This window comes from Primulina eburnea, chromosome 4 (assembly GCF_022965805.1).
Source record: "Primulina eburnea isolate SZY01 chromosome 4, ASM2296580v1, whole genome shotgun sequence".
NCBI lineage: Eukaryota > Viridiplantae > Streptophyta > Magnoliopsida > Lamiales > Gesneriaceae > Primulina > Primulina eburnea.
The window spans coordinates 38,491,600-38,513,137 of NC_133104.1; the positions used below are offsets into that span (position 1 = coordinate 38,491,600).

Consider the following 21,538-nt stretch of genomic DNA (forward strand, 5'->3'; position numbering starts at 1 on the left):
CCGCTAGTCTGCTCCGGACATTACCTTAGATGCTTGCAGGACCACATCGATTTAAGGAAAAAAATTCTTTATACTATATACTTCGACAGCAAAATAAGGTTTCATAATTTACTCAATGTCAATCCTATTTTATCTCAATCCCTCCAAACTCAAACCAGTACATTTCCCAACTTTCTTCAGTTTCTAGTGATTGGCAAGCTGTTAAAAGCCAGAAAAGAAAAAGAAGTCTTCCTTTGATCTACAATGCTGGTTTTGCACATTATTTTTTATATTCATTTGGATATTGTAAGGAATTATTTGTTTTACCTTTCATGGCGTAACATCAAATTTCTGGTTGGGCCTCCAAGTGTATTGGAATCGAGTAAACAAGTGAAGGCAAAGAGTACAACAAGTACGTGAGGTAAAGATTTCCTATTGGCCATTGAGTATCCACGCGTTTGCTTATAAGAATCAGTTCAATTCGGTCACATTGTACAAGCTCGCTTTCATCGACAAAAATTCACTTGAAATTGGTATGAATTACAACGCTTTCAACATAGGATTAAAGAACAGAAATACCTCGCGAATCAGGCTTGAGTTCCAGCCATAGTCTTTAACTGAATATGGTTCGAATCTGCGGCAGCCCCGGTGGGTAAGGCTTCATACGATCCAAATCTGCTGCGGATACCCAAAGTCTTGGCAATAGCAGCATAAGTCACGATAAAAATGAAAAGCACGAAAATGACATGAAGCACAAACATCAGATCCAAGACTGCCACTGCCCTTAGCTTTGAGTCATCCAATTCGCACTTGGTTGATCCCTCAACCCCGCTGACGACATCAAGCAGCTTGTGGCAGCCTTCCGGGATGAAGGCATCCACGTAGAGTGATAACCCTGTTTGCAGAGCCCACAGCCCTTGCAGGCAGAACGAGGCTCCGAGAGCAGCATCCGCCGCATACAGTCTAGGCTGACAGCAGAGAACAAGGCAGAGGGCAGATGAGAACGCGGAAACATGTGCCGCGACAGAATCGCACTTGGCCTGGAGATCTGAAGTCTGGACGGCGGCGTCGGATGCGGAGAGGGAATACTGGAGGAAGAAGAGTGCAGCGGCGATCGCGAAGAAGAGATCGGTGGGGAGAGGTAGAAGAGAGGTGGCTTCGGAGACAAGGACCGCGGCGGAGAGGAGGATGAAGCAGAATATCACGGCGGCGGACTGCAGGGAAATGAGGCGGTGGACCGGCGTCCGGCCTTTGAGAAGGGGATCGGCATCGGAAGACACAAGGAGCTGGTGGATTAGGACGATGAATAGGAAGAAGATAACTAGGTGAAGCTGCAAATACCTGAGAAAGCGATGCTGCTGGTTGGAGTTGGGGAAGGGATGGTAGAGCTTTGCGGCGTAGTCGCGCGGCGATTTGAGGTGGTACTTGGTGGCGGAGATGAGGTGGTAAAGCCCTAGCGAAAGCAGCGCGGAGGAGGAGAAGATTTGGTAAATTAGGGCTGCCATTTTTGTTAAATTAGGGCAACTGAATGAGCTGCTATCAAATCAATGGTGGTAAACACAAATTCAAACTTGCATATGTTTTGTATGAAGTTGGTAAAACTTCATGTTCAAAATATTTAAAAAAAAAATTGGTAAAACTTCCATAAATTATGTATATTTAATCAATTAAAGCTATCTGCATCTTAATTCAATATAAACACTAATACTTAAAAATGTACCAAATTTTAAAAATTAATTACGACCAAAATAATATAAAAGAAGAAATTATGTTATTGAATATTTATATTATATATATGTTCAATATAATAAATCAATTTAAAATTTTAAAATCATTTAAAAGATTGTGATAAAATTTCGTAATCTCTTTTTTTTTAAGAGTGTCTCTTGTGAAACGATCTCACGAATCTTTATCTGTGAGACGAGTTCGTATTTGTAAGCATATATCTTATTTGGGTTATCCATAAAGAAAAATATTATTTTTTATGCTAAGAGTATTACTTTTTAGAGTGAGTCTCATATGAGACCGTCTCACGGGTCATAATCCGTGAGACGGGTCAACCCTACCCATTTTCACAATAAAAAATAATACTTTTAGCATAAAAAGTAATACTTTTTCATGGATGATCCAAATAAGAGATCCGTCTCACAAATATGACCTGTGATACCGTCTCACACAAGTTTTTGCCTACTTTTTATTGTGAATATGGGTAGGTGATTCGTCTCACATATTAAGATCCGTGAAACTGTCTCACATGAGACTCACTCCACAATAAAAGAAACACTCTTAGCATAAAAAATAATATTTTTTCATGAATAATTCAAATAAGAGATTTTTCTCATAAAATATGACATGTGAAACTATCTCACATAAGTTTTTGTCATTTTTTAAATATAAATGTTTGGTTTATCTCACTTGAAATTAAAATAGGATGTCGCTTGTATTTGTTGTTTTTTCAAAAATATTGTGATGCATTTAAAATATTAATATTTTTGCATGACATTTAAAAAAAAAAAAAAAAGCTCGAATACGGATTTGTTATTAATCGATTATATTCTCAAAAACAGAAAGCAAATATGGTGAAGTGCACTTTAAATACTATAAAATTTAATACTGTTGTTTTCTCGATTAAAGATTTTTTTAATTATCAATTTGTACTACATAGAGTGCAATTAATTAAAAAAATAGAGATTAATTTGACTAATTAATCAATGTACTAATCATATGTCATATACTCATATATCATTGAATCTGTTAATTAAAAATAAAACACATAATTAATCAATAACCCCAATCGTAAAGGCTTCAAAAATTTTGTAAGAATTAGAGCAATAATCGTTGTATTTATACTATATTATTAAGTATGAGGACATGATAATAACTACCTAGAGAGGACACCAATTTTTTTTTCTAATTTTACCCTTATATGATAATAATATTACATTTTTTTTGTTTTTTTATTAAATTTCAACACATTTTTTTTTATTTTTTTTATTTCAACCATTCAAATATCAATTTAGTATCTCCATAATTTGTCAAATTTCACTTTAGTCCATCGATAATGATAAAAAAAGATTGTACATACACGCATAGCGTGTACAGAGTAACTAGTATGAATGAAATCTCCATTAAATATCCTTTAATTTCATTAAAATTTTACACTTTTTCCCAATGCGCAAATCTTACATAGAATGTCACACATATCTACTTGGCTAGAGGGATTCTCCCATTGCACAAGTTCTTTCATTGCCTTGTCAATCTCCTTGGTTTCTCTCAGCAAACCTCTCATGCAAAACATCAAAGAACACAAACTTAAAATCACTTGGTTCTTGAGCTCCTCCCCATCCTTTTCCACCTCCATCTGATCAACAAGTTCATCTAAATGTTGGAGAAAAGAATTTGTGTTCTTCTCCAGTTCATCGTCGTCAAATCTTGACCATTGGATCGCACATGCGACCGAAGATTTTCCCAACTCAAGATCGAGGGAATCTCTCCTCTTCTCGAACTCAAGTTCCATTTTCTCGAGTGATTTTACCAAACTAACTTCCTTGAAAAGTTCTATGGCAGAGGAAATCAAATCTTTTAAAAGGTTTAGATCAGCTTCTAATTTGAAGATTGGATCATGTTTTAAAACCTTGCAGTCTCCGTTTCTTGATAATTCTTGTTTTACGAACATGAGTGCATGGCTCCCAAAAAGCAAGAAATCCACCATTCTTGACAAAGACCCTTTGAGCTTACTATAACAAGCACTATGAAAAGGCAAGAACCAAAAGTTGGGTTCCATCTCAGCTTCCTCCATGAATTTTCCGAGGCTCGTTTACGTGGATTTTCACCTTCTTTTGCCTCTCTCCAGAGAAAAACTCGCCCCACGATCCAATACTTACCGATCCCACCGATTCATGCAACAATTCGAGACTCTTCGAAAGTTGAATCTTGGCCAAAACAGCAGCTCTTGTAGGCTGCAAGAGCATATCCACCATTATAGAACAAGATAAACCGATGAAAGTTTCAACAATTCGGGCTATTGCAAATTCACTAGGGAGACCAAAATTATCTCTTCCCAAGATTAAGACAGCCCCTATAACTGCAGAAATCCCACCGGCTTGGCCATACATTTTACTGGTGCGCAAAAAACTGCAGAAAATGAACCACGGAAGTAGTGAAAGAAACCTTATTTGCACGTATTTTTCGAAAAGAAAGCACCCCATTACTCCATATACCGTCCCCAAAACCGTCCCTTGTGCTTTAATGTTCGCAACTTTCAATGTCGCTTCTCGTGCTGCAGCATGGCTTATCGCCACAGGAAGACCCGACCAGAACCCATTTTCCTTGCTGTACATCAATCCAAACAGAACAGCAAATCCTAAAGAAAGTGAGCATCTTAGGGCAGGCATTAATCTCCTTCTGTTAACTGTAATAGGACTAAAACTCCATAATTTTGTGATCAAGGACCAATTTTTCTCTTTCTGTGAGTGCTCATTTGATAATTCTGATCCTGGTTTGGATGAAACTTGTGGTAAAACAGATCGTGTTGATATACCTTGCATGAGTTTTAAACAGAATATAAAGAACAAAGAGGGAAAGTCTTTGCTCGTTAATGGGACAGTACTGGTTTGCATGGTTTGAGAAAATACTAAATCCATTTCTGTATGAGACTGGGGTAAAATCGTCTTTTCGACAGCCATGTTGTTAACTTGATTCAAAAATTGCTCCTCCAAAACAGGAAGACCATTCTTGAGCTCGGAATCCAATATCTTGACTGGGAATTCAGAATAATTTGTCAAGGAAATCTCCATTCCCTTTAATATGGATTCAACATTTGTCAACTTCTCTGCCGGATTTTTGTTGTAGGATTTAAAGAACATGGCCGGAATCATCTCCCATTTCATGCTCTCCTGCTCAAAATATTTCAACGTGACATGTAAATATATGTTCTAAGATATATATTTACTTCTTAATCAATACATTTATTAACTTATGGGAATTCATGAGCTTACTTGCTTTGATTCAATGTTTTTGAGAAGTTTGGTTGATGTGGCATTAAGAAGCTTGGCTTGTGAAATCAATCCCTTGGGCACTTTACTATCTTCTGCGGAGAAAGCCTTCATATATAATTTAAGCCTTTTGGAAGCATTTTGTATATAGAGTTTGCAGTTCTCTTTCACCTGAAATGTAGAAAATGGCACGAAATTATTCCAATAAGACTAGTAATCATTAACTTGACTAATTTCTTGAACTTGAAGTAATTTTGTGCTTAAGTTTATAATCTGTTGTTGGTTTCTGAACAACAAATAACTCTACCAGTTATTATTATCAATAAATGTTTTGAGTTATTTATTCATAATTTTCAAATTATATATATATATATATATATATAATTTGTGTGTGTACGTGTATGTATTACTTTATCAGGGTTTATATGCTTTTCATGCATGTCACGCACTAGGGTCTCTCCACGACATGCATTTGCTTACCTCACAAAAAACCAAACTTGGGTACGGAAACAACATTGCCAAAACGCAAGCCGCCACCCCCAAGGCGGTGCTCGCCGCCACATGGACTGGATGCATGATGGGATCGGTTTTCTCACCATGAGCAAAGCCTATAACGTACACAAGAACAATCTGTCCAAGCGCTATACGCTTCGATATCAAGTGAGTGTTTTCTGGTAGAGCTATTATGAATCCACTAAGGCCTGCCACCACTGAGGTGGTGCCAACGTTTAGCCTAGATGGCCCGATCAACCACAAGCTGAAAATGGCAGGTAAAACACCTTGCACGGTGGCATAAAGGGCCAGCCAGCAGCTACGGAAAGCATCACCTAAGGTGGCATCGTTGATGATAAGAATCACTGTCACGTATGAAAATGCAGGGAATGTTACTTGACTGGTGAAAACTGTTGGGCCGTAAAGGGTCGCACCGGCCACTATGGAGCATGCAATGGCCGTGCGGAAGGCTGATGACAGCCAGCACCGCCACATTGCCTTAACACGGTTTGATTCGATTTGGGACATCGCCAACTCTGGTGTTTTCTTGTAAGGCGTAGAGGTTAATCAAGAAAAGATGGTGCGTTTTCTTGGAGGTGAAACGGGGGATTTTGTAATGGGAAAAGATTGTGTTAGTAAGTGAGTTTCTGATCCTTTGAAGAGAGCAAAGGGTCAATCCGTTAAAGTAAAAGTTATATTTTGCTACTATTTTGATATAATATATATGTGATGAATATCAATGAGGAAATAGAATATATATATATATATATATATATATATATATATATATATATATGACCACACTATCTTTTTGGTTGCAAATCTATTGCCAAAGTGCGATTATAGCTTGTGTAAGCATATTATAAAGCTTATAGGTGGAGCATGCATTTGTTTGTTTGTTTGTATAATACACTTGCTTTGTTTTTATTATGAAAACATCCTCGAATTTTGAATTATTATAAATATACACCTCGAGGTGGATGTCATCAAGTTAGTGGAAACCATATAAAAATAGTAATCAAATATAATATTCACAAATAGAAATAGAGGTACATAATATATGCATCTTTTGTACGTACACCAAATCACCAACCCGCGTAGCTTGTAATTTGTCTCGGCTGACATTAAAGAAAGTTAAAGAAATAAGATTTTTCCAATTTTTCCATGGGAAAGTGGTAGCTGTCGTTCTACGACCTTGTGTGTTGAGATCCCACTCAATAAAGGTAAAAACAAAAAAAACAAAAAAAACATTAATGTGAGGTCGGGTCGGCTCCGGTCCTTGGGTTTTTCTAAAAAAAATAAAATGCCTGCCTCATTCCATCTGTATTTGCTTTTAAATGGTGAAAACGGTATTAATTATTCAATGGGTTTGGCTGTTCCAGATAATATTTATAAGATTGGGTGATTAGAGATAATATCCCTTATTAAATGCTTGAACATAGAATAGTTGTCTCATTTGACGAAGTCACGTGTAGAAGGAGACTAGCCCTAATAAAACAATACATCTTTACATATTTCAGTTAATTAATTAATTTCACCACCGTTATTCTAGCAAACTGATCCGATAGAATTAATGGAAAGGAGTTCTTGTGCTATTACACATCTCAATTGTATCACTGTACATATACAATCGCTGGTATACCTACAATTTTGATTAAAAACTGGCTCACATGCTTTATTTTATGAGACGGATCTCTTATTTGGGTCATCCATAAAAAAAAATATTACTTTTTTATTGTGATAACGGTAGGGTTGACCCATCTCACATATAAAAATTCGTGAAACCGTCTCACAAGAAACATACTCTTAAATTATTATGTAAAAATTCAAGTTTTGACCTAGTCTGAAATTTTCCAAAATATAACGCACAATGTATTTTATTTTGTGCTCCACTTGGCCATGAATGATAAGATTAACAAACGAACATAAGATTAACAAACGAACAAGCCGACCACGAATTCAAACTCTAATTCGAACATTTACTTCACCGTGTGTGATTATCTCGATTATTTAGTCATAAAAAATGTGATATTTTAATTTCAAAAGGGGAGTAAAATGCAATTTATAACGAAATGTCATGTCAGCAGATGCGAGAATGTGACGCTGACGCACGGAAGTTAGGACATCCCCCTTTTTTTTTTTTGGGGATTACACGGAATTGTACTGTAAGTCTGTCTCTCTGTGTGTGTGTAATCGTCACACCCAATTTGATGTGGATCCAACTAAAATCTAAGTGCAGCCACATTCAATATTTATAACACAAGCGAGCTTACATCATTACTTCCCCTCCACTAATTTTTGCTCTAGAGAAAAGACATACGGCGCATGGTTTATTAAGTGGACCTACTATCTTTTTATCGCAGTACCTAAAATGTAAATATTCAGAATTAGAGATTAAGAGCGTTAAAACCAATGATTTGGTATAATAATGATAATAATGATACTGAAAGTAAGATTGATTGCTGCTGCAATTATCAATCATGGCCTTCAGTTAATTGAGACCACGTTTCATTTGAAGTGGACGGGCCAAACAGAGAATGGAATAAGATTAGAGAGTGAATATTTCGACAAGATTTTAGTAAAACAGTCTTTATTTGTTCGGAATCCGAAGAGTCACTCACCATAATGTAATGTCCAAGGTGGAGCCAACTGGATATTCTAGGCACAACTTAATGTGGTCTAAGCATTAATTTCAACTTGAATTTATTGAAACCACACGATTGACATTGGAGTCTGATATAGATATTGCACTCCAAACATGGTTGCTGATAGATCAAAGTTCCAAAACAAAAGATATCATGATACACAATCATAATCTAGAAAATTTGGTCAATTTACACCGTTTCTCGTCGCCACAACTTCTATGTAGTGTGTTCTATTTGAAACTAAGATTTTGTAATTTCGAGTCACTAAATCTCTCTCAAAATACTATTATTCTAGCATAATTTGGCCTTCACCACCGTTTATAACAGCAGTCTGCATTTTGCAATACCTCCTACTTAATCATACAAGCTTCTAGCCTTGTTCCAAGTAACATACCGTCTACTGGTTCTAAAGTGGACAAAAAATCGATGATTTTTTCGAATATATCAATCCTCACTTCACGGAATTCAAATATTTCTTACAAATTTATCACTGTAAGAAACTGTTACAAATAACTACAACACATCAGTCTGGTAGTTCCTACATTACTTAGATATATATAGACATTTTAACCTAAAGGGATAAGAAGAATCAAGACTTGGAGAGAAATAGGGAGGGCCGTTCCTCTCTTACCACATCACGCCGGTAAATATGGACGAGTTGAGGGGTCATTTATTCCTTCAATAAAAGCTATTAAAACCCAGAGAATGAGAATACCTATGACAGCAGAGCGCAATGTTTGACTGCAGTTATTGTCCACGATTGTATCATACTGATAAGTTGGTTCGTTGGATGAGAAATCCTCACTGTTTGTGATCTCAGCAACTGCCTCTGATGTGCCGGTATGGCTATCGAAACTTTGTGCCATGCTGCCTTTTTCCAGTTTAGCACAGCTTTCGCAAGGGCACGGACCACCAAGATATGATGGAAGTGTTGGGAAACAGTTGGAAAGAGCTTTCTGATATGCCTCTCCTTCGATTCTCAGTTTTTGCTTGGTGAATGGTTTGAGAACCTGAGGGAAGGGACAGAAATATAGTGCAAATTTAAATAACGGGGTATGCGGATGAATTTTTTTGACATTATTGTCTCGTGCCAAGCAATTTGTCACGTAAAGTAGTCATAAGCTTACTTGTATAAATGTCCGTGCCATAACACGAACTATTGAAGGAAGCCGTATAATGATTAAACAACCAAGGATATTTGGAAAGTTGTCTTGCAAAATATTACAGCAGTGTCTCATCATTTGCATGGGAATTTTCAGAGGTGACAACCCATGACAATCCACTATAACAGTAATTTGAGGATTTTCTCCATCCACCAAGCAGAGGACACCGTGCTCCACCTGAGATACTTCAGTTACAAACAGCTATCAGCACATTGAACACGCGAATCAAAGAATCAGGGGGACAAATATCGTGATAGTTAAACTGCAAGGACAAAAATATTAGCGTACTTCAGAAGGAGTGTTACATAAATTGTGAGAAACAAATGCAAAAGCTTAGACACCAGAAAGACAGTGACTCGTCAACTTGCAACTGACTCTAAAATTCTCTTGGCATTAAGGGAATGGAAAAGATGGAGAGAACAACTGGAAAGAAATAAAGCATTATACTCGAAATGATCCCTTTGGCGTTTCACCTGAACCAGCTAGTTCATAACATTATATATTCAGAGCCGAATTTCGATACGGAGAACACTAAAAAAAATTCCATGTGTGGCTGTAGAGCGTACCCACTGCCTGCACAAAGCAAGGTTTATCGGTGGCCGACAAGGTGGTACATGCCAGCCCAAGACGAACAATAAGACAGGGTCGATGCTTCACATCAAAACCGTGCCAGAAAACCATATTTGACCACATCTCGAGTTCCTCCTCAGAGAGAAGTCTGTAAGTCTCTCTCCAGAGTATTGTTTTTTTAACTGATAATAACAAGCTTGATAAATCTCCATTTGAAGCTACATAAAATCTCTGAAGTTCCTCTTCATTCATTCTGCAGAAAGACAACCTTGTGATACTCCAATATAGAGAAGAAATTCTACTATATACATAAATTTAACAGATTATTGACCACAATATAAAGGAAAAAATAGGTTTCAATTAATCGGGATAACAGTCAATAAACCTAAAATTAACCTGTTTCTTTTAACTTTGTTTGATCTGGTCCTACAAATACTATTCATTAAACTATATTTTCTAAATATTGCCACAAATAGATACCTTAGCATAAACACATGTGACACATCGTATATGATGCACTAATAACAGATGTATTAACACCATAACTAACAAACTCACCTTTCTGGCAAAGTAATTCCCTGATTTTCCAGCTCTTTACAAAGATTACCGAACCACCCTGTGGAAAGCACACCTTGAGGTTTTTCATTGCCAATTCTGTACAATGAAAAGAAAGTCAAAGGAAAGAAAATCCAGTGAAAAATGTCTTATCAGAATCAAACTCCACTGGAGTGTAGTTTCCATGAGTACAAAAGAATGAAAATGGGGGTGACTTTATGTAGGCAAGCGTAAAGATATCGTCCACAAACAAAATATTTATGTCAATGGTATATAACATGAACAACTACTTTTCACACCTCGTGTCATGATCACACTGTACGGAAGAGGATCTTGAATGAGAATCTGAACGCGCTTGAGAATCTTCATTGATATTATTATTTTCAGTATTATCCACTGCAGGATTGCTGCTCTCTGAATGATCAGAGAAAGCATCCACAATAGAGAGAACCAATAAAGGGCGTGATAACATCTGAACAAAGGCAATTTACATTCAACAAATTAGCTTCAGAAAATGGTTCCAATGGATTAAAGCTCCCAAAATGATGCTTAATCCTACTTGTAGAAATAAAAAACTACCAACCACGACAACAAACACAATACTCTATTTGAATGTCAAGGAAGCTATGTCATTGCCTCCATTAATCCGTGATTTTTTTCAAATTTTGAAAAAACTAACGAAATTCGCATTTTGATAGATATAAATAGCCACTTCTTATTTTTGTGTTATATCCCTTGCAAGATGGGGGCAGGGGGATACCACATAAGATTCATGCCCAAAATTGTGCCTGAAATAATGTTTAAGATAAGGAACACAGAGAAACAAAAGACAAAACAAGTACACCAGTTTCCAGAGAAGAGAAATGAAAACCACAAAATGAGATAATTGTCACTTGTAATATGGAATTATAGTTTTGAAACCATAAACAATTTCACAAGACGGCTTTAGCCTCAATTCTATATATGTAAAATGTAAAAGCAGATGCTTGGAACAAACACAAAATGACCAGTGTCAGATTATTCGTGTCAGGATCAGCCATATTAAAAGAAACAATCTTTCATTTCAGAAACCACCTGCATGCCTTTAACCAACATTCCGAAAGGATTCCAGCGCTGAATCCACTTGAATGGGGGGTAACAAAGTACTTGCAATGCTTGCAGCCCACTCCATATAACAGGACACTTTGCCCTTGAGAACCTCCGCAACAACTCTAATGCAATAGCTTTAATAAGAAATGATGCTATCGGAACACCGGCTCCTTTTCCAATTTTCCAATGATTTAGTGATGTGATTGGTACCAAAGGCTTCCGAGAGTAAGATTTAGAGTCAGATGCAATAGATATACTTTTGGACATATTTTTATTGTTGACAAAGGTGGCCATGTCAGACTTGTTCCTAGGTTAAATATCATCAATAAAGAAAATAACTCCTTCAAAATGCAAACAGATAGACTGAAAGATATTCCACAAGGGATAGTAGCCGATGCCAATGGAAACAACTGTCGGAATTATTACTGAGACAAATGTGAGATTTCAATGTCAAAAAGTTTTATGCCAAAACCGTGTTTCTCTATCCATGCCAATTAAATTCCTGATGGGAATCATCTTTGAAGATAAAAAGTAATTGAGATGAGATCATCAGAACCTGCAAACATGAGCATAAGAGTAATCAAAGCCTTATCAACAGAGGGGAAAGTCCTTCTCTGCATAAAACACCATTGAATTGAACTTAAACTAATACTTTTACATGCTGAACACAGTCATTTCAATATAAAGTATTAGCTCTTTGCACATAGAATAAACTAAAATAAAAGAATCAAGAATTACTTAACAACACACATTTCCCAGGTTTTTCTTGGTTAAGTGCGCAATAAAATGTCAATATAGTAAGAAGATGCGATAAAGTTTTTACATGAAAGTTTTTATAAGAAACAAAACATTTTTTGATAAACTAAAAATGTATGAAGGACAAGACATCCTTCTAACTCATCTCCAGAGAAAACATATATCACTGAATTGGATGCCTTATTACGACATGAGTAGATGACACAGTCATTGATTCAAGCTAATATAGATTGTTATCCAATTAATAACCAAAAGGATAAGACATGCCAATGTTATCGACAGGAAAATGCATGGCGACGAGAAAAATTAAAAGAGGTAAAGAAGTGGGAGCTCCAATAATAAGATTGTCATGTCCCTCATCGATGTTAAGTGTAGCATCAATCACTAATCAATCTAAAGATATTAAGCTAGAAAAAAAAAAGAAGAGGAATACATGAACACGGGAAATTTCTATACTACATGGCAGCCCATTTTGAAACATTGAATGTGGTGGTACATTTTGCCCCTATAATAGTGAAATCACAGCTAACTCAAATTCTAACTACGGGACAGCTCTAAATAAAATAAAACATAAAAAAAATCGCGCTTTAAATACTCTAAATTCAATTACGGTTTCATCCACAACATTGCGGTCTAAACTGAATAACCATTTTTTCACATTAAAACACCAGCTATTTCCAATAACATTTTCTCCTATTTTCCTGATGGCGATTTCTGACGATGTTACGACAATGAATTTCAAGAACATGAGGTTCATTCACACAATCGGACTCGATCAAACAAAAACTCAATGATGACAACAAATAAAAAAAAAATACACGCTCGGAAGAAATAAAATGAAAAAAATCTTACCTTTTCTCTGCGGAGCATGGAGAAAAAAGAAAATGGAAACAAGATCGGAGAAAGTGGAAAGGCTGAAAGCCGAGACCTAACAGACACGGACGCGAGGTGAGGCCCACTTTCTACGAACAGTTCGTAAATAAATTTAATTTTAGCTGGCAATGCGATATGATACTGAGGGATGAAATAGAATTTTAATAATTTTTATGAAATTTAAAAGTTTAGAGATATTAAAACTAAATTTTTATATATTTTGTAAATTTTAAAGGTATTTAATGTAAATTTTTGTAGATTTTTAAAAAGTTATTCAAATTTTTGTAGGTTTTGGAGTGCGTAGGGCTAGAGGGTCGGTTCAATGGATGGAACATGGGCTAGGGTCGTGCCTTATGATCCTAGTTAGGGTCTAGTGTGAGCCAAGAGTCGGGCCAAGGGTAGCCACATATGCTGGAGCGTTTGTTCCTCCGCTGCACGTGAAGAGCCATATGGTGCGCTGCTGATGTGAAGGGCTTAGAGCGTGGGACGTACGGTCTGTATCCAAAAGGGCATGATCGTGGTCTTATTTAGTTTCTAAGGAAGGGTCTAGGGCCTGGTTCAAGGTCGTTCCGAGCTGTGATCCGTTCAGAGTCGTAAATTGCCCTAACGTGTCAAAAAAAAAGGGTTAATTGAGCCTAGGTTAAAATGTAATCCATGTTTCGGTTTTGTCTTGGGCTTGGGAACTTCCAGCAACTTATATTGATTCTTATGATGTTGATGAAGGTCTGGTCTCGGGTTGGTTCTAGTCGGAAGCGTAGTTTGGTCATTTGTTTAACCAAAAACGCGAAAACGGTGGTAAACGAGTCATCCGGTAAACGAATTGAGTCGTTTTTGAAACATAGGTCTTAAGATTGAATTTCCAGCAAGCTACTGGATATTTTTTGTGTTTTTAAAGTTTTGAAATCGAGTCGTTCTCGTTGAGTCAAAGTTTGGGGTCATCCGGGTATGTATAGCTTTGAATCGTGTGCGGTCGGTCCGAGAAAAGTCAAGGGCGGTTCGCAACTTCCTAAAACAATTCCACATCATGTAAAATGTTATTTTTAGAAGTTTTAAAGTATATGCATGATATATGTCATTTTTAGAACTTTTAACATATTTGCACATATATTATATTTTTAGCAATCTCGACGTATACGAATGATATGAGCCATTTTTGGAAATTTTAAAGAATATGAAAAGATATGAATGTTTTATGAAATGATAAAATAAAGAAAATATTTTTGAGGAATGTGAATTAATCGTGACGTAAAAATAGTAAGGGATCCATTGAAAACGGGAATAGTGCACTTGCAATGATAAAGGAGGTGCACCGTCGAAAACGAGGGTGGGAATCTCAATGATAATGGATCTGTTGAAAAAGTAAACGGTCAAGTTATTTTTATGATAGTCGGTGGGATCGTCGAAGAAGTGGACGTTGAACCCGACGACCTAGTACTATGGTTTATATATTGATCAATTGAATGAATGTTGTCACTTTCGAGGATCGAACTTCACCTAAAAATGATAATTTTAAATGAAAAATGTGTTAGATAGGTGCCCGTCGAGCCAAGTGTTGGCCGAGTGTTCACAATGAAACTCTATTTATAAGCCATCTTTATTTTAATAATATTTGAAATTATTTTTTTTGGCAAATCTTTATCTGTATACCCATGCTAGTTGCATAGATAAAGCCCTTGAATATACAAATAGTAGAAAGAATATGAGATGCTCATATGATGAGTATCATGAAACTCATATTTGTAATACTGTATATTCTAAACGGTTCCTAGTCGATTCAGCCGCCACTAAGAAGGATATAGGCCGCTCGAGTTAGAGACTAGTATCTGCGATGTGAGTATCATGTTTCATTGGTAGGGGACATTGTGATGTCCGATCATGCAGATAGGTGCTCCTGGTAGAGTGCACTGAACAACCCTCCATTAAAGGACTTTCCAAGTGGTTCTCACTTATCGAGTGGAAACGTCCTAGTTTATGGTTGTACAACATTAGTCCTTATGACCCGGGACAACATTGAGACTCTATGTGCTAGCATTTCACTTTGACTTGTTTACCGACTCTTATGGGATCATCAGGTGGCAAGGTTGGGTGTTCTGTCGAAACATATAGGAGTCGATGCATTGTAGTCGGGGATTCACCGCTTACCTTCGGGTATGGATATCCTATGTGTTATCATGTGTATGTAGGTTGAAATCTCTGGCCAGAATATGGTTGTAATTATGAAAGGGGTTTCATAGATTACATCATCGATGCAACTACGACATGACACATAGTATCGATTCATTGACAACTCTCGATAAACCAATGGTTGTCGAATCGGTCGGGATATATGAGTTGAAGGAACCGTACTGTACGCTAACCATAATTGAATGGTTCTTGCATGCACTATCATTTGATACCTAGGGAATCATGTAAGCGATGCTGCTAGGCGTTTAACATGATTGGTTGGGTACTATCAGACTTGAGTTCTGACGTTCTTATTATCAAGGAGTTGATAAGTAAGTATGGAGCAATTGGGGTATGCTCATATAAGGACATGTTTAGTCCGAATCATATGGAGATGTGAACCCACGGCTAGTTGTATCAATGAACCATTGAGAGCCACACAAGTACTGGCTTTCTAGATCCCGTTGAGAAGTAAAAATAGTTCAATGTGTTGAACGGCTTATAAAGGAGTTTATAAGCGTAAGGAAAATTAGAAGTATGACTTCTATAAAGAAGAAACTAGTTCAATGTGTTAAACGACTTATAAATGAGTTTATAAGTATAAGAAAAATAGAAGTATGACTTCTATGAGAGAAATGTAACTTTTAATTTATGAATATGTTCTTAAATTAAAAGTTGGCCAAATAAATAATGTATTTGAAAATTGTGATTTTCATAAACATTATCATGGACTAAATTAAATTAATTCAAGTGTTGAATTAATTAAACACTAGTGGACCTAGTAGAGTCCAAATAATTAAATTAATTCAAGTGTTGAATTAATTAAATCATATTGAGTCTTGTAGAGCTCAATTTAAATTAATTATTTAACTAGTGGGACTTGGGTAACTTCAAGTAATGTTTAATTAGTCTCAAATATGTTTGAGATAATTAAATTTAGTCCATGGTTTTTAATTTGTTAAAAACCATATAATATATGCATGTTTGGGAGGTGAAGGGTTGGAGACAACTTTTTCAAATATCTAGGCTTGGCATGCTACTTTTGTCTCTACTTTTTGCAAGACCAAGACAAGTCTTCCCTCCTCCCTATTCACACCATATGGCCGAAATTCTTCTCCCCATTCTCCCCAAATTTTTGTTCTTCAATTGTTGAGGAAACAATATACTTCTCAAAGAAAAATGCTCTAATTTTTCTAGTGCAAAATTAGAGTGGATCTAGCTAGTTGGTGGTGGGCTTAATATTTGAGCAAGGTGGGCTCAAAGAAAGCTTGAAGATTGTCTTGCCATTGAAGAGCTTAGTTTTATATCAACTAAGTTGGAGCCATCATCAATCTTTTAAGATTGATAGGTACATTTCTATAAACACCATATGTATGACATTATGTGTTTTTCTTTGTATTTGCTACACACATTGATGTGGCCGAAATTTTTGCTTAAAAATTGTAAATTTTAAACTTCCGTTGCGCTTCCGGTCACCGTAACCGATCCCCTTTCAAAATGTTCATATGTAAGCATTGTTTAAAAAGTTGCATATTTTTTTAAGGTTTCACGTTTGCATGGAAAAGTCTATTTTTAATGAAAGTATTTTTTATGCATGTGATTGTATATTAATTACGTACTTGCTATATGAGGTTTGAGCATGCTGAGTCATTATACTCACTAGGTTTGTATGATTGCAGGTGATGGCGATGTTGAGTCGTGAGGTGTGGACTGTCGAGTATTCGAGGAGACGCAGTGCATAGCCGAGAACCTAAAAATTCTGCATATCTTAAAGAATTTTGATGATTTTATGGATTATCGCTTTTATTTATAGATTGTTAAGATGCTAGGATTTATTGAGTTGAATTTTAGACTTTTATTGCTTTATTTACTTATTTTGCATGAATGCTTTTGGATATTATAAAATTTATTTATTGATTATTTATGCTAGTTTATTTATGATAAATTAATTATGTATGATTTATATAAATAAAAAAACTAGTATTAATTAAATGAATCTAGAAGTATGGTCGTTTCACTATATAATAAAAAAATCATAATATTTGATTGACTTATAAATTAAAAATAATAAAGCTCAATTGTCTTCATCTATACAAGTTTATGAAGATGATAACTTTGATCAGTTATTTGATACTTATGAACAATAACGAGAAAATGCTAATGCGTGGAGGAATATTAAAGCCAATGAAATCTGGAGCGATGTTGATCAAATTGTCAATAATGATTAGATTTTTTCTTGCAAAAGACTATTCATTGTTTTGATTGTTCCTTTAATAAAATTTTATTATGAACTTATAAAAATATCGTTCATTAACATGTTGAATTGACATGAAGAATTGAAATTTTGATTTCAATAAATTAGATAGTTCATTTGTCGTTTTTCAAAAATTAAATTAATTTAATTTTTAAGTAAGTAAAATTCATTTACATTCACAAATTAAAAAAATAATTTAAAATTGAAGAATTTATTTATGTCCAATAATTATTTAAAAAATTAATAAAAAATAAATCATAATTATAAATTACAAAATTCACATAATTCTATGAAAAATTTACAAAAGTCTACAAAAATCTTGAAAAAAGTCTATAAGAGTCTATGAAATTTGTTTTACAATTTTATAAGATTCCACAAAAGTCAATAAAAATCCATAACTCCACAAAAATCCATCATTTAAAAAAAAAAAGTCATTAAAAATCTTTAAAATGTAGAATGAATACACCCCCAAAGGTAATCATTTTTCAAATTTATTTAATATTAATTTTTTAAAGTATAACTTGGAGGTGGGAGTTTTGTTAACATTAATGATAATTATTTTGATTATAAAATATTGGTAAATAAATAGTCGGAGAAGGGAAAGGATGTAAGGGGAAATCAAAAAACATTTCGACAGAGTTATGAATAAAAATTATAAATAAAACAACATTGAAAATATAAATATCCAAACTATTTTTTATTGTGGTTTTTATTTGAGTTTTTTTACATTATACACACTTCATCTTTCTCTCGAATAAAGATGGTTTCAGGAGATCTTATCATTATAAGTGGTACATGAATATATTCAGCAAATGACACACACACACACACATATATATATATAATCATGGTTGAGTTAAAAATTAGATAGTTAAGATTTCAACCCATTAACCCAATTATAATTCAAATTTTTTTCAATTCTCACCACTTTCTCCTCACAAAGCTTTTGTCATCGCCATCACGCCGCTTCCATTGTTAGATGTCGATGTTATCGTCGAATGAAGACCCTATGTACTTCGGTTTCACTGATAGTCGAAGGCAAATATTTGAAATATTTTGTGTTCTAGCTTGATAGAATTCTCAGCGAGTTCGAAAAAATATTGTCAGTATCATATATTTCATAGTATGGTTCTTGTAAAGATTATCAATGTCATATACCGGATTATGACAACTTAAGAAACAAACTATTGGGCTTAATTTTTAATCAATGTCACCTTTTGCAATAATTTGTTGTTTTCTTATCTTCAGTTTTCCATAAGAATGTATATTTATGCGGTGGATTGAGACCCCAAACTTTAAGATTTTAGGTTCAACTCACTCTCACTTGAAAGTTGGAAGGAGACTATGGCCAGTAAGCCAAAATCTGAGGAAAGGTGTTCAGCGACATTTTTCTGGTACTAATAAACTTCAATTAAATGAATTTAATTGTTAATTTTTTCGGACCAATATCAAGTCATGATGAATTCCATTGAAACATTTTTCCCACATCCACATCATCGTTTATGTCAAAGACATATAAATCAAAATGCTCATTCACACTTTGGGAATTTAAATGACAATTCAACTTTTAAAAAATTGTGATATAAATGCATCATTTATTGTGAATTTGTAGATGAATTTGAGACAACATGGAAATATATGATTGATATATACAATTGGATGATCATAAATGGTTGAATGGGGATATACAGGCTTTGGGGAAAATGGGCTACTACATTCAGTCATTGAAGTTTTAGTGCATAACTTTTGACTATTTCGAAGAGTGAAGTCACAAATATGGTTTTAAAAATACAGATAAAAAAATGAGTTCTTTATATTAATTTTCGTTAATTACGAAAAGATTCAAAATAATTGGCAGGTAAAAGATAAGACGGAAGATACTTGTTGTTGTCATGGTAAGCTTACACATATTTTCAAAACTAATCAATTTTTTTTTACAAGTCTTTAAATTAACAACTGTTGATTCATGTTGCTGATGTTTATACGATTTTCATATATCCATTTATTTGAAATTAAATTAGTTAATTCTTTGAATTGAAGATATATTGAATCTTTATCTTTTTTTTTGTAATGATTGAAATTAGATTGAGATCAAAATAAAATCTCATGATGAAAATTAAATGTTAGGCATGTGGGGTTCAATAAGAAAAATGCCTATTATATCTTATATATAATTATTTTTGGAATTGGCTTATACAAAATCAAGTAGTCCAACTCTAGTAGTATCATGTGTATTCGGAATTGGCTTATACAAAATATTCAAATTTATACCGAATATTGAATATCTTTTGAATTGTGAAATTTATGGGTCCATGATCTTGATCTTCTTTGTCGATATTCGAATGATTTTGAAATCTTGCTTAGAAATTCATCATTTTGATGCATCAAAAAGCTACTTTTCAATTTATTTAGTTAATAATTAGGGACACGTACGAGCAGACCTTGTTCATATCAAAGTTTTCACGAGAAAGGCACAAAAAATGCATTTACGGGCATTTGAAACGGAGGACAGGTGACCTCTAAATTATGGAGTCAATAATAATGGAGTGTTAGTATGATAGGCACAAAATGACTTGTAGGCACGAGAATTTATAACTCAAACCGTGGCTTGTATGAAGTACAGTTTTCTTAAAACAGATTTTCTCCTCCGAAGGTGTTTCGAGGATCAGACGAGCAACTGTTTCCCAGACTACAACGATAAAACCATGCAATAACTTAGCACGAAGTAACTACACCGACAAACTGAAAATGTACCTTCACTTTATCGCCAAAACTTAATGGATGCATATTTATAAGCTCCAAAATACAAATCAAAAGTCATTCAAAATTAATTAACTCAATTAATCTTACAATTAACTCAAGAATGTGAATATTCAAAAGCCTCCAATTAACTCAAAAAATGTGGAAGGTCAAAAAACACTTCCACAATCATTAACCACAACTAACTCAAGAATACGGAGAGTCAAAAGACATTCTCACATTCATGAGTCATAACTTTCATTCATCCTTTAAATTTGATTAAAATTTCCTACAATAAGTTGCAACATATAAGACAATATATCAATAACAATAACAACTCTAATTATCCTCACTAAATTGTAGGAATTTTAGTATTGTTTTGAGCTCTTCATTGATCTATGTCATTTTTAATACATTTTTGTGATGCACACGTGCTAAATCTACTTGAGCATCTACCGATTAAGCTATTTTTTCATTTTGTTTTTGTTTCTTACTCGAACTTGCATCGGACATGGAATTGAACATGACTCCTCAGTAGAGTTACATGTGGCAAAAACATGTTTTTTCCCATAATTCATCAAATGTTCTCAATGCATTTTCTTACTGCCATGTCCCTTGTAGGAAGCCCAGCTAAATCTACAACTTGTGCTCGAGCCTCTTCCCAATGCTCGCAAACACTGGATTTTTGGACTTAAATTTTGCTTCAGATAATTAAAAAGAAACGGTTAAAAGAGTGCAGATATATTTTAATTTTCAATTACATTGAACTTTGACAATAATTCTACATGGCAAAAACTTGTGTGAGACGTCTCTTATTTGGATCATCCATGAAACATTATTATTTTGTATGCTAAGAGTATTACTTTTTATTGTGAATATCGTCTCACAAATAAAGATTCGTGAGACCATCTCACAAAAGACCTACTCATTCTACTATATGTATACAAAATTTAAAAGCATTTATTTGGTATGACAATCCAATCGCATTTCCACAATCACAAGCTTTATCTCCAACCCCAAATCTGACCCCAACTACTCTCATTTTTCCCTTGATTTAATTATTCTCACATGGCTATTAATTGTACAAGCATCCACTAATGTCGTCACACACACTTTCACAAAATATTTGACGATTTATTTCACCTCAAAATTTGTACCAAATACACTTCTCACTTATTTCCCTGTTCTTGTGTAACATAATAAAAAAATGACAAAATTATAAAGGAAAAAAATAGAATTAGAGGGTAGGAAAGCTAACTCGGATCT

At 34.7% G+C, this 21,538-nt stretch overlaps 3 protein-coding genes across 3 annotated transcripts; all 3 read right to left on the reverse strand.

Annotated features, from left to right (window-relative positions):
* Window positions 1-407: 407 nt before the first annotated feature.
* On the reverse strand, window positions 408-1,573 carry LOC140831161 (uncharacterized). The gene has a single exon (XM_073194956.1). The coding sequence runs from the start codon at window positions 1,482-1,484 to the stop codon at window positions 567-569; it is 918 nt and encodes a 305-aa protein (XP_073051057.1). The 5' UTR covers window positions 1,485-1,573; the 3' UTR covers window positions 408-566.
* Window positions 1,574-3,119: 1,546 nt separating this feature from the next.
* On the reverse strand, window positions 3,120-6,139 carry LOC140829854 (uncharacterized). Its single transcript, XM_073193135.1, has 3 exons — window positions 5,454-6,139; window positions 4,977-5,144; window positions 3,120-4,874 (listed from the first exon to the last, which is right to left on the reverse strand). The coding sequence occupies exons 1-3, from the start codon at window positions 5,991-5,993 to the stop codon at window positions 3,765-3,767; spliced, it is 1,818 nt and encodes a 605-aa protein (XP_073049236.1). The 5' UTR covers window positions 5,994-6,139; the 3' UTR covers window positions 3,120-3,764.
* Window positions 6,140-8,571: 2,432 nt separating this feature from the next.
* On the reverse strand, window positions 8,572-13,239 carry LOC140831163 (uncharacterized). The gene is made up of 7 exons (XM_073194957.1): window positions 13,096-13,239; window positions 11,473-12,043; window positions 10,698-10,870; window positions 10,402-10,497; window positions 9,840-10,096; window positions 9,238-9,458; window positions 8,572-9,120 (listed from the first exon to the last, which is right to left on the reverse strand). Exons 2-7 carry the CDS (start codon window positions 11,779-11,781, stop codon window positions 8,746-8,748), a joined length of 1,431 nt encoding a protein of 476 aa, XP_073051058.1. The 5' UTR covers window positions 11,782-12,043; window positions 13,096-13,239; the 3' UTR covers window positions 8,572-8,745.
* Between the last annotated feature and the right edge of the window lie 8,299 nt (window positions 13,240-21,538).